Genomic DNA, 13,545 nt, shown 5'->3' with positions numbered 1-13,545 from the left:
CAACAGTGTTTGTCGCCAATACTTCAGAGGATGCAATAAGGTTCTCAGCCTAAGCCATGGTCTTCAGCTCAGTAGCCAGGCGCCACTTATGGCTCCAACCCCTGGAAGGTGAGATGTTCACTCTAATCAAGTGCTATGCTTGGCCAAGTTTACAGGCTCCCTCCTTTTTGGAGAAAAAGGCTAGATATGGTGGTGGCTGACAGTGCAGCAAATCCAAAGTGTCCTTCTCTTCCCCTCCAAGTGCCCTCAAAAGGGAATATAGACCAGCCTTTAGGGAGAGAGGCATTCCTTTTGCTCGTCGTCCTCACAGAGGTACCAGAAAAGGGACAGCAGATTCCCCAAGGGAAAACAATGGAATCAAGGTCCAGGGAGAAAGTCCAGAGGGACCTCAGCCCTTGCAAAATCCACTTTGACAAAGATTGCATAGGCTTCCCTCCAGAGCTGAAATGGCAGTATTTCCCATTTTCTAGAGGATTGGTTTTCATTGATGACAGACAAATGGGTTAGGGAAATAGTGAGCCAGGGTTACTCCATCAAGCTGCAGGCTCCACCCCATCCATTCTTCATCCAGTTACCCATCTCCAACAACCCCATAAAACACAATCTGATCCAGGATGAAATATGCCATCTTCTGGATATGGGAGTCACAGAGAGTGTTTCAACAGAAGAAAGGCTCTCTTGGTTCCACTTTTGCTCCATCTTCTCAATCTTCATAAATTATTTAGATAATGGCATAGAGAGTACACTTATAAAGTTTGTGGATGATATAAATCTGGGAGGGGTAGGAAGTGCTTTGGAGGATAGAATTAAAATTCAAAAAGATCTGGACAAACTGGAGAAATGGTCTGAAGTAGATAGGATGACATTCAAGAAGGACAAATGCAAAGTACTCCATTTAGGAAGGAACAATCAAATGCACACATACAAAATAGGAAATGACTGCCTAGGAAGGAGTAATACGGAAAGGGGTCTGGGGGTTATAGTAGATCACAAGCTAAGTATGAGTCAACAGTGTAGAATTTTTGCAAAAGAAGTGAACATGATTCTGGGATGTATTAGCAGGAGTGTTGTAAGCAAGACATGAGAAATAATTCTTCTGCTCTACTCCTTGCTGATAAGGAATCAGCTGGAGTATTGTGTCCAGTTCTGGGTACGACATTTCAGGAAAGATGTGGACAGTTTGGAGAAAATACAGAGAAGACCAAAAAATAATTAAATATCTTGAAAACATGACCTATGTGGAAAGATAGAAAACATTGGGTTTGTTTAGTCTGGAGAAGAGAAGACTGAGAGGGGACATGATAACAGTTTTCAAGTACATAAATGGTTATTACAGAAGGAGGGTGAAAAGTGTTCTTGAGAACCTCTGAGGATAGGACAAGAAGCAATGGACTTAAATTGCAGCAAGTGGTTTAGGTTGGACATTAGGAAAAACTTCCTAACTGTCATGGTACTTAAGCGCTGGAACAAATTGCCTGTGGAAACTCCATTATTGGAAGTTTTAAGAACAGGTTAGACAAACACCTGTCAGAAATGGTCTAGCTATTACATAGTCCTGCCTTAACTGCAGGGGACTGCACTGGATCACCTCCGAAAGTCCCTTCCAGTCCTACAGTTCCCTGGTTTTTTTTATTCTATGATTCTTCATTGTATAGAAGTGTATGGATGGTATCAGAACCTCAAAAGGATCAGCAAGTGGAAGAAGAAAATGAAGTTTCAGATGGAGATCCTGGCATCTATGGTGTCATCCCTGTCCTTGGGGGACTTCTTTACTTAAGTAGTTCTAGCAGCTGCATATCTCCATATCCTCATGAGACCATGTCACCTCAGACTTCTGAGGTTAATCTCCAGCAGCAAACATTATCAGTAGCAAACACTTCCATTTGGCCAGGGTTCTTACAAATAGGTTACTGGTGATAATAGCTAGACTCAGGTTGCAGGAAACTCACCTGTCCCCTTTCCTAGATGACATCCTGATCAGAGCTCCATTGCAGTCAGCTACAGGGCCACCTCTCAGGTGTTGAATCTCTTCAAGGTGGGCATCTTCATCATCAGTACCAAGAAAAGTTCTCTTGTTCCATCCTGGAATTTATTTTCTTGGTTCAGAGCTGCAAAAGACCTACCATAGCCTTCAACTGATAGGACTCCTGGTGTCGTGCATAGGGGTACTCCATTGGCACCGTCATGCATCAGAAATCTTCAAGTCTTCATACTAAAAGTCTGGGATGACTTCCCAAAAAACATGAAAGCTCAAGTATGGTTTCCAGCACAAGTGTTCAACTCCTTACAGTGGTCACAGCCACAACAATGTCCATAAAGGCATGCCCATCTGCCTTCCAGATCCTTTCATCCTTACAACCAACACCAGCCTGGAGGGCTGGGGAGCTCATTTGCAGACCTAAAGAGCCTAGGGCTTCTGGAGCCAGGAGGAAAAGGCTCACAGCATAAACCTCTCAGAGCAGTTAAGCTAGTTCTGAAAAGGTTCTAGCCCACCCTAAGGCAAAACAATCTGGTTCAATCAGACAGTACAATTGTGATTGCATATTTAAACAAACAAGGGGGAAATGAAGAGTCTGGCACTGCACATGTAAGCAATGGAAATAATGAGGTGGGCGGAACAGCTCCTCTTTTCCCTCAGAACGATCCACATCAAAGGGTTCAGCAGGCATAGAGTCAACAACTCGGAGTGGTGCCTGAATCACAAGGGTTTTGATCTCGTTGTTCAGACGTTTGGCCTTCCTTCAGCCAACCTGTTCACAAACTGTACCAATGCAAAGAGGCCAAAATACTTTACAAGGGAGGCAGCTGCATCAAGACAGATGCTTTATTGCAGAGTTGGCCTCAGGGCTCACTTTATGTCTTTCTGGGAAGGTGGTCCAGAAAATAAAACAAGAACAGGCGATGGTAATACTGAAAACTCCTCATTGGCTGAGGAGACCTTGGTTCTCAGACCTGATAGAGCTGACACTGGAGTCCACACACCAGCTTCTGTGGAGACAGGACATACCCTCACAAGGTCCTCTTCTTTATCCAGACCCAAAATGGCTTCAGCTAACAACCTAGCTGTTGAGAGGGAATAACTAGAAAGTCTCGGTTTGTCCTCCAGAGTCATTAAGACATTGCTTTTTGCCTGTATGTGTGTATCAACAGTAAAAGCGCACTCCTCTATCTGGTCAATATTTAACAAATTGTGACAGGAGCGTAGTGCAAATGCCAGAAATCCAGGAATTCCAGCTATTCTGGACTTTCTCCAAGTAGGCATAGACTGAGGCCTTCAGCTCGGTGCCATTGCATGTCAGGCTCTTAGTAGTATGCTATTTGCAGGATCCTTGGGCTCCCTGGCAGACAATCCACAGGTAGCCAGATTCGTCTGAACAGTCCAATTAGCCAGACCGGCTGTCAGGCCACTCTTCCCAAAATGGGACCTACCACTAGTTTTGAGAGCCTTGACAAGCCATCCCTTTGAGCCTGTGACTTTAGAGTCAGCCTTTTATTTATCCATTAAGACTTGTTTCTTAGTAGCTGTCATGTCCACCAGGCAAAAGCTGACAGCCTTATCTATACAGGAGCCTTACTGCTTGTTCCACAAAGACAAAGTGGTGTTCAGGATACCAGAATTCTTTTTTTCCTAAGGTAAATTCCTCCTTCTATGCTTCCCAAGACGCTGTGCTTCTTTCTTTCTATATCAAACAACATCCAACTGAAAAGTCATGGCGTACCTTAGATGTCAGAAGAGCACTGAAAAAATCTCAAGCATACAAGAATCCACAAAAAGATCAGGTCCCTATTTGTGGACTTCCTCCTGAAATGCCAGGGACTCAAGGCTTCCAAGCCTCCATCGCTAGGAGGATTAGACTATGTACTGTGGAAGCCTACAAAATCATGAGAGGCTCCTGTCTGAGAAGAGATAAAGGTGCATTGCATGAGATCCTTAGCAACCTCCTGGGTGGAACAAGCAAGTGTGTCCACTTTGGAAATTTGCAGAATGGTCACTTGGTCTACAGCTAACACCTTCATTAAGCACTACAAGGAGGACCTTCTATCTCCTGCAGAGATGGCCTCCTTTGGCAGGAATACACTGCAGATAGTGGTTCAGAAATAATACAGATGAAAGCGAGCTCACAAAAAGGGGGGTAATTCTTTCCTGCTAAACTTTTGTTTCATAACTCTCTTCCTCTGTGTTTTTAACTGCTCACTATTTCCCAGATGTCTAGCATTGTGGGAGATACTGGCCTGCAGAATGGAAATTGGAAAATTTCTTACCGATAATTTCCTTTCTGCTAGCAGCACCTCCCACAATAATGGACATCTCAGCAGATCTCCTCTCTTTGCAGTTTACAGAGGCAGATCAGTGTTTTGGCACAGCCCTGCCCCTCCTGCTTGCTGCCAGATGAGTTATTCCGAAGCTGTAAATCTTGGATAACATTTTGAACAATTATTCCAGAAATAACAAAATTACTACATTAGACCAAGAAAGATGGTGATATGGTAACGATTCCACTTGATATTTGATCCTTGATTCATGGGCCATCTAGGGTGTGTAGAATTGTGGGAGATGCTGCTAGCAGAAAGGAAATTATTGGTAAGAAATTTTCCATTTCCTTAATACACAGACTTCACAATACAAACACATAAGGTTTACCATCATGGAGTTCTAAAAGTGAAGGTCTAGGAAGTGTGTTAAAAGTAGATTTTTAATTCTGCCAACAAGTAGTCATTCAGGCTAAGAGAAGCAAATTGTTTCAAGACCAAAAGGTAGGATAAATAGGAATCTTCCAGCCCAATCATGTCAAGGGCACTCCATGGATCTGTAAATTGTTTTAATTAATGTTCTGAAAAGTGTACAAATAGTAACTCTGATAGCTTTGACAACTGACACAAAGAAGAATAGCGAGCCCTCCTGAAAAATCAATAAGAAATAGAACAAAAGAACATTACTGACCTCAAGTCCTACTAAATTTAGTTAGCTCAGGAAAAGTGTGCAGTAGATTTAACAGAAGTTTAAATTCAGAGTGTAATATAACTGAAGAATTCAGAATCTAAGGATAAATAAGGACAAAGAAAAGACACAGCCAAGAGTAATTTAACACAATGGTACACAATCTCAATCCTATAAATAAAACCTTACTGATAAGGATTTCCGCTAAAAAGATTAAATTTCAGGGACAGTATGATCTGTGCAATGTGAAACTCTTCATAGAGGCCCAGAAATGGATATGGTTACATTAGTCCAGATATAGACGGGGTTCTTTATTTATAAAGTATAAAAGGTCCCCTGTCCTAAGAAGCTTTATCTTCTAAGTCTCTGATCCAGAGGAACACGTAAGTTTTTGCTTAACTTTAAGCACATGAGCAGTCCCACTGATGTCAATGAGACTTCTCATATGCATAAAGTAAAGCACATGTTTAAGTGCTTTGCTGGGTTGGGAGTGAAAGGCAGAATGTAGTTTTCCCCTTTTACTACAGAGTAGCCTATTTTCTTTAACTTGCAAAATGCCTAAGAACACTAGCACAAAGACAGTTTGAAAAGTTTAACTTGCACAAGACAGAATAAATCTTAAAGATGATGCTGAAGAAGAGATTTAAATAGAAGTAGAGATCCTTTTGGAGAATCCTGGTCCATTTTCAAATTACACAAAAAATTATGTTGAGCACTATTAAGGTTGCAAAGTCAAGAACTCAAAAGTCAGGAAATGCAAGAATTAAGGCTGTCTGTCCAACTTTAATTTTGGTCCCCTTGTTTATGTTTATTATGATACAGCTTTAAATACATGGTTGGATACTATTTTTTCCACAGAATCCCTGCCTTGCTCATTGTACAGGATGGATGGTGCTCCGTGAATGAGCAGATACTCAGTATTTTGTTTTATCCTCATTGTTCAATGTGTAGCCCAGGCCTTATTTAGTGCACACTATTCAAACCTTGCTCTGAAGAGAGAATTAATAATATCCTCATGACATTTTCTATGTCTTGTCACTATAGTATCTGATTGCTTCACAAACATTAAGTAATTTATCTTCATAACACTCCTGGGAAGTAAGGGATAGTCGTATTCCCATTTTACAGATGAGGAGCAGAGGTACAAATTGCTATAAATTTAAATTATTTTGGGTGCCAAACTTTAAACAACTACTACTTGATTTTTCAGAATACTTAGCATTCTATGCCACTTTCAAAGCACAGTTCCCATTCATTTCTGATGTAGTTGTGAGTGCTCAGCACTTTTACAAATTAGACCCCAGGATCTCAACTTGGACACCCAGAAAATGAAGAACACACAGTTAGTGGCACCTGTCAAAAATCTAGTTTAAGTGGTTCGCCTAGCATCACACAGAAACTTTGTGTCAGAGGCCGGGATGCACTCCAGTTCTCTAGGGCAACATTCAACTATCTTAACCATGAGATTGTCCTTTCTCCTTTTGCAATCCCTTGCCAAAATCACAACACACCTTCCAACTTTTTTGACAAATGAGGCAAGAGTGTTACAGAGAAATGCCTTATTTACTACACAACCATAATTTATCCCCAGAGCAGGTCCACCCTGTGCCCTGAATGCGGCAGGGTTCCTGTGGAAAAAATAGTATTCCATCATGTAATCAAAGATTGTGTCATAATGCATGACTTGACTTTTACTATGAGTGCTTCACTTTGCAACCTTAATAATGTTCTATTGATGTAGTTTTGTGTGTATAGTTTCCCATTTTTAAAAAAAGTAAGCTGAAAAAAACCCCAGAAATTCCATCTCACGACACTCCATGGGCTGGAACCTTAAGATCCACTGCACACATCTCTGCCACTTGACCTAATGGGGAACTGAAAGCAGTAGTAGGGTGTCATCCTTTGTGTCGACGAGCACTAGAGAGGGATGAAACAAACATTGTCAGTGAGTTTTACTGATATTGTCTCTCTTGACATCAGAGAAATGCTGAAACTCCAGAATCTTGGGTTACATTCCAGACTCTGGAGGGAAGTGTGTACTACTGGACACAGACTCTTCTACCTGTCCCTACCCCCAAAGCTTTGCCCTTTCTGCCTTGTCCCCTCTAACCTATCCCTGTTCCAATCCTTTCTCTTCCCTTGGCTCCTTATCCAAGTCCCATTCTTCTTCTGTACCCGGTCCCAGTCTTTATTCCTCAGGCTTTTCATCTCAGTCCCAGTTTCATTGCCCAGCGAGTCCCAGTTCTCCCCTCCCTGTCTCCCCCTCTCCCTCTCCCTGGATCCCAGTCACAGACTCATTCTCTGGGATTTTCATCCCATCTACATCTCCCGCATCCCTCACAGCTCCTCCCCCACTCTTTTTCTTAGTGTCTTTGCCAAACTAGACTCAGTTTTCTCCTGCACCCCAGCTCCTTATCAGATCTGCCTCTCATCCGTCTCTGCCCCCATCCACCCACTGGTTCCTTGTCCATCCAGTCTCATCTTCCCTCTCTACCGTGCTTCTTGTCTGATCTCAATGGTGCCCCCCACAGCCAACTGGCTCCCAGTCATTTCTCCCTGTCCGCTCCCACCCCCAGTTTCTTTCACTGGTGTTCAGTCCCCGTCTCTCCCTGACTCTGTCGTATTCTGCTTTTTCCAGCTTTCTTTGCCCCTTCACAGTTCCCTATTGCAGACTCCACTCCCTGCCTCCCACTCCTAGCCACCCCTTCCCCACCCGTGAGTCCAAGTGTTCTAGCCAGCCATTTCCAATCACAATTTCTCTTGCTCCCATCTCCAGTCCGAGCCTTACTAGATTCCTAGTCCCATCCTAGTCTTTTCCCTCCCCCCTTTGTCCTGCTTTTCTCCCTGCTGCATTCAAATCACTCCCTGGATGCCAGCAGGTGGGTCGAGAGCACAAGAGAGAGAGGCTCCCTGCTCTCTGTTCCAGTGCTCGGTCCCAGCCCAGCCCAGGGCAGCTGGAAGCAGTCATTGCAAGGAAAGTCTGGCTTTGCCCCATATCCCTGGGCTGGAGAATGCTCGGCCTCTCTCTGAGGTGATGTGTGCACAGTCTGGTCAACACACGGGGCTGTGAGGGGATGGGGCATGCTGAGTTGTTTTGTGGGGCAGGTGCATGCACAGTCTGGTCAGCACTAAGGGCAGTGAGAGGCTCAATCATACCCATTGCAGATGAATCTTCTGCAATTTTAACTGCTAATGTCAAAGAAGTATCTACTGAGCATATGCAAACTGATTTTTCAGAGATTCATAACTCAGCCAAATTTGGTTGAATTTTCATCCCTGCCAGTTTTCAAATCCCGGTTCCAAAATTTGGAATTGGATTTATTCAAAGCAAAGTCACCCGAATTTCTTTACATGGGCAAAATAACATATTTTCCCTTAACCTCATTCTCAGAAATGGCTGCAACTGTTTTGGCTAGAATTTTTGTCTTGGCAAAAAAAAAATCAGCCTGAGGCAGACACCCAGCATGGAAAATTGCAGCCTGGACTGTTAAAGTTCCGCACAATTATAAGCAACCGAAAACAGGGTCTAATAATGGGAAGGGTTAGGCAACCTTATTAATAGGTAGTGCTACCAGCCTTGGCTATACTACTGTTGTCCCTAGAGAAGGGACCTACTGAAAAATTCATTCCTGGAAAGCAGTTGCATTTGCACAGTCAGCACTTATGCAAACTAAAACCCAAAAACAGAATCGAGTTTGGAAGCACAGATGGTGAAATTCTGCCCTTGGAGGAGTTGCATGCTTGAAATTGAGGGACAGTTTGACTGCCTGGGAGTTATCCTCTGAATGAAATGTTCCAAAAGAGTACTTCCAAAATATTAGTCATAAACCTCAGACATGAATTATTTTTGTGCTGACTTATTCTTGCTAGAACTATTTCTAGTGCAGAGAATAAACTTTTATTTTGTTTATTATCTTCTCTGGTTTCTCCAAGGGCATTCCACAATGGTAATAGAGACATATAGGCTCCCAACCATTCTCCATCTCTGGCAATTTTTAAACCAAGATTGACTGTGTTTTTAAAAGACATGCTCCAGTTCAAAAGGAATTATTTTAGAGCAGTTCTATGGCCTGTGTTATATAGGCAGTAAAACTAGATGATCACCATGGTCCCTTCTGGATACAGCACTGTAGCTGGCCACTGTAGTGCTGTCGTGTAAATGCTTCCCACATCAATGGAAGGGGGTTTTCTGTCTATGTATGTAGTCCACCTCTCTGATAGGTGAAATTCTTCCTTCGATCTAGCTGCATCTACAGTGGGGATTAGGATGTAACTGCGTCACACAGATTTTTCAGTCCTAAGCAATGTAGCTAGGTCGACCCAAATTTTATGTGTAGATCCAGCCCTATTAATCTATGAACCAAACAGTGTCTTGTTATGTAGACCAGGGATCAGCAACCTTTTGCATGCGGCCCGCCAGGGTAAGCCCCCTGGCGGTCCGGGCTGGTTTGTTTACTTACCGCGTTTGCAGGTTCGGCTGATCGTGGCTCCTACTGGCTGCGGTTTGCCGCTCCAGGCCAATGGGAGCTGCGGGAAGCAGTGGCCAGCACATCCTTCGGCCCGCGCCGCTTCCCGGCCCACCAGGGGGCTTACCCTGGTGGGCCCCGTGTCAAAGGTTGCCAATCCCTGATATAGACACTTTCAAAACCCTAGCATCATAAGGAAATTTCTGTTCTTTATTGATCTTTTCTACTAAAAGTTTTCTCTTTAGAGCATTGAAAATGATCTACTTCTGCAGTGCAGTGCCAGTTTTGGCATGTGAAGATCCAGAATCTTGCTCTAGAACCTTTGGTGAAAAGTAGAGAATGGTTCAAATAAGAAAGTACACAGAAGAAAAAGATTTTGAAATATCTTTAACCCAGTGCATGATATTTTCATGGTGAACAAGTGAATATCATGGAGCCAGTGTACCCAATCAGCTGCAAAGATGATCAGGGCAGGTTATGTGAATGAAAAGTCGGTGTAGCTATTTTAAACAAAACACCTAAAGCTTACATCAGAAATACTCAACTTCTCTTCAGTTGTAATGGGTGATTTGCATGCAGTTTATAAAGCACATGATCATGAAGCACTTAGAGGAGAGGAAAGTGATCAGGAACAGTCAGCATGGATTCACCAAGGGCAAGTCATGCCTGACTAATCTAATTGTCTTCTATGACGAGATGACTGGCTCTGTGGATGAGGGGAAAGCAGTGGACATGTTATTCCTTGACTTTAGCAAAGCTTTTGATACGGTCTCCCACAGTATTCTTGCCAGCAAGTTAAAGAAGTATGGGCTGGATGAATGGACTATAAGGTGGATAGAAAGCTGGCTAGATCATCAGGCTCAACGGGTAGTGATCAATGGCTCCATGTCTAGTTGGCAGCTGGTATCAAGTGGAGTGCCCCAAGGGTTGGTCCTGGGGCCAGTTTTGTTCAATATCTTCATTAATGATCTGGAGGATGGTGTGGACTACACCCTCAGCAAGTTTGCAGAGGACACTAAACTGGGAGGAGTGGTAGATACGCTGGAGGGTAGGGATAGGATACAGCGGGACCTAGAAATTAGAGGATTGGGCCAAAAGAAATCTGATGAGGTTCAACAAGGACAAGTGCAGAGTCCTGCACTTAGGACGGAAGAATCCAATGCACCGCTACAGACCAGGGACCGAATGGTTAGGCAGCAGTTCTGCAGAAAAGGACCTAGGGGTTATGGTGGACGAGAAGTTGGATATGAGTCAACAGTGTGCCCTTGTTGCCAAGAAGGCTAACGGCATTTTGGGCTGTATAAGTAGGGGCATAGCGAGCAGATCGAGGGATGTGATCGTTCCCCTCTATTCGACATTGGTGAGGCCTCATCTGGAGTACTGTGTCCAGTTTTGGGCCCCACACTGCAAGAAGGATGTGAAAAAATTGGAAAGCATCCAGCGGAGGACAACAAAAATGATTAGGGGACTGAAACACATGGCTTACGAGGAGAGGCTGAGGGAACTGGGATTGTTTAGTCTGCGGAAGAGAAGAATGAGGAGGGATTTGATAGCTGCTTTCAACTTCCTGAAAGGGGGTTCCGAAGAGGATGGATCTAGACTGTTCTCAGTGGTAGCAGATGACAGAATGAGGGGTAATCGTCTCAAGTTGCAGTGCGGGAGGTTTAGGTTGGATGTTAGGAAAAACTTTTTCACTAGGAGGGTGGTGAAGCACTGGAATGGGTTAGCAAGGGAGGTAGTAGAATCTCCTTCCTTGGAGGTTTTTCAGATCAGGCTTGAGAAAGCCCTGGCTGGGATGATTTATTTGGGGATTGGTCCTGCTCTGAGCAGGGGGTTGGACTAGATGGCCTCCTGAGGTCCCTTCCAACCCTGATATTCTATGATTCAGGCCATGAACCAACTTCCAGTGCAGTCAGAGATTCTTTCTAGAGTTGAATGAACCCTTTACGCTCTGAGGGAATAGTGATTCATGATAGACATAAAGAGAAGTTGCATTAGCACTTAGAATGTTTGAGTGCCACTTCACTTCATTCTAAAGTTAGCAACACAAACACAACCACTTAGTCAAATACCGTAATAATATTTATGTGGAGTTAATTCTTATTGTAAACATGACTTGTTTTTCTTTTCAGAGCAAATTGGCTCAAGAAACCAGATGCAGATTCTGATGAACTCTTCCAAATGGTAGCTGAGGTTTTTATCTTGTGGTGTAAATCACATGTAAGATGTCATTTCTCATTTCTTATCTTCCAGTGTTCTGTATTTGTATATATAAATGTGGTGCACACAATCTTCATGACTTCAACTTCTTAGTGATTTTTGTTTTAGAACTTCAAGAGAGAAGAACAAAATTTTGTGATTCAGAATGAAATCAACAATTTGGCATTTTTAACAGGCGACAGCAAGAGCAAGATGTCTAAAGTAAGTTAATAAAAATTTTAAGATCAATTAAACCTGAATCATATTTTTCACTTTTTTGATATTTAGTCAGAATAGCTCTGAAAGTATAACCAAATTACTGCTTCTCTGCTGATAGAGCACACAAAAATGCAGTTGCTTTTTTATGATAAATATGAAGAAACTTTCTGTGCAGAAACTAGTTATACTTATCACATTTTATGATGAAATGTTTGCTGAATAAGCATGGAAGGAAACCATTTACATACGTTTGCAAAAAAGCATTAGAAAGATTACATGTACAAAAGAATGCTTATCTTAAAAGCAGCAGTGTGGACTTTTTAGTGTATTACAAGTTCAATATTTTGTGAAAATTATGCAAGGAAACATTTATAGCCTGATTTCTCTCCCCTGAAGTCAGTAGGTGTTTTGCCATTTACTGTAAATGGAGCAGTATGGGCTCATCCTCTGCATATATCTGTTTATGTATATGTACAGTATATAAGTTATATATTGCTTTGTTGCTTATTACTGACAGCATTCATCTCTGTTTTATTCATTTTTGTAACATGCCCAGATACCAGGGTGATGCCTGCAAAATATATTTTGATATACATGTGATGGAGAAAATGTATGGTAGAGTGGCTTAAAGGTTTCATTGGCATGAGCTGAGGAAGGTCGCAGTACTCAACAGCAAACCCATAAGTGAATTGCACAGGTTAATTCCAGACTAGTGTTGAAGAAAACATATCACAAAACACCACACTGTATTTTATATATGTCACAGATTTATAGAAAACCTATTTTAAAATTTTCTAGAGAGGTTTTAAAAAAATAAATGTGGGCTTATGATGCTTTTGCAGGGTGCCCAGAACCATAAGCCATTGCATTACCCCTCTGCATCAGCAAGACAGCTTTGGTGGAGATTAGACTATGTCAGCGCCCTGCCACACCAGTCTAGCTGCCTCAACAGCAAATTCCTTGAGACTGTGCCAGTCTCAGCCTTGCCTTGCAGATAACATTCAGTGAATTACAGTTCCCAAATCCCCTGAAAGAGTGTTCCTTTGCAATATCTAGCCGCTATCACCGGACACTCACAGAAATTACCAGTGCCGCTGCCTCCAAAGAGACAATGCACACACAATCCTGTTAGTGTTGCTGAGGACCCACACTTTATTTTAATACACAGAACTAAGGTGATTGTATGGTCAAAACAAAAATAAGTTTATTAATAAGGAAAAGATATTTAAGTGATGGTAAGCAAGGGTAATAGAAACAGAAAGTGGTTAGAAATAAAAACAAAAATAAAACACACTTTCTAGTGTCTAAAATTTAACAAATTATAATGCTGGTCTCAGGCAGTTTCTCGCTTAGTTAGTTCTCAGTGTCCTCGATCCGCATGGCTAGAGAATCCACCTTTTACAGATTCAGAGAGTACTTGTGGAGGCAGAGGGGTAACATACGGTGACTTAGTTCTGAGCGCCCTGAGAAAGTGTCTCAGGACTCATGGTAACTAAGGTAGTCTAACGTCAGAGGACACAAAGAGACAGAAAGTATATACCTCTAAATTTATTTAAAAATCTCTGTAAATTACCATGTAGTTTCTTTCTTAAACATAAAAATGTCATAAATTTAAAATGCAGCATTTGGGGACTAGTAGGACTAAAACTAAATTGTGTCCTCCAATGAAACATTTGAACTGTCAAAATATCAGACTTTGTACTTGTTCCTGACTAAAAAGTG

At 42.4% G+C, this 13,545-nt stretch overlaps 1 protein-coding gene across 1 annotated transcript in view; it reads left to right on the top strand.

The window, feature by feature from the left end:
• The window catches only part of RYR3 (ryanodine receptor 3), a 481,354-nt gene that overhangs the window by 350,229 nt on the left and 117,580 nt on the right, over window positions 1-13,545 (top strand). The window contains exons 68-69 of the mRNA XM_043549389.1: window positions 11,538-11,625; window positions 11,734-11,826. Coding sequence (XP_043405324.1) covers window positions 11,538-11,625; window positions 11,734-11,826 — 181 coding nt within the window. The remainder of the gene's footprint in view (window positions 1-11,537; window positions 11,626-11,733; window positions 11,827-13,545) is intronic.

Source organism: Chelonia mydas, chromosome 6 (assembly GCF_015237465.2).
Source record: "Chelonia mydas isolate rCheMyd1 chromosome 6, rCheMyd1.pri.v2, whole genome shotgun sequence".
Classification (NCBI taxonomy): domain Eukaryota; kingdom Metazoa; phylum Chordata; order Testudines; family Cheloniidae; genus Chelonia; species Chelonia mydas.
The sequence above is the reverse complement of the archived record's forward strand: the minus strand, read 5'-3'. Positions and strand labels throughout refer to the sequence as shown.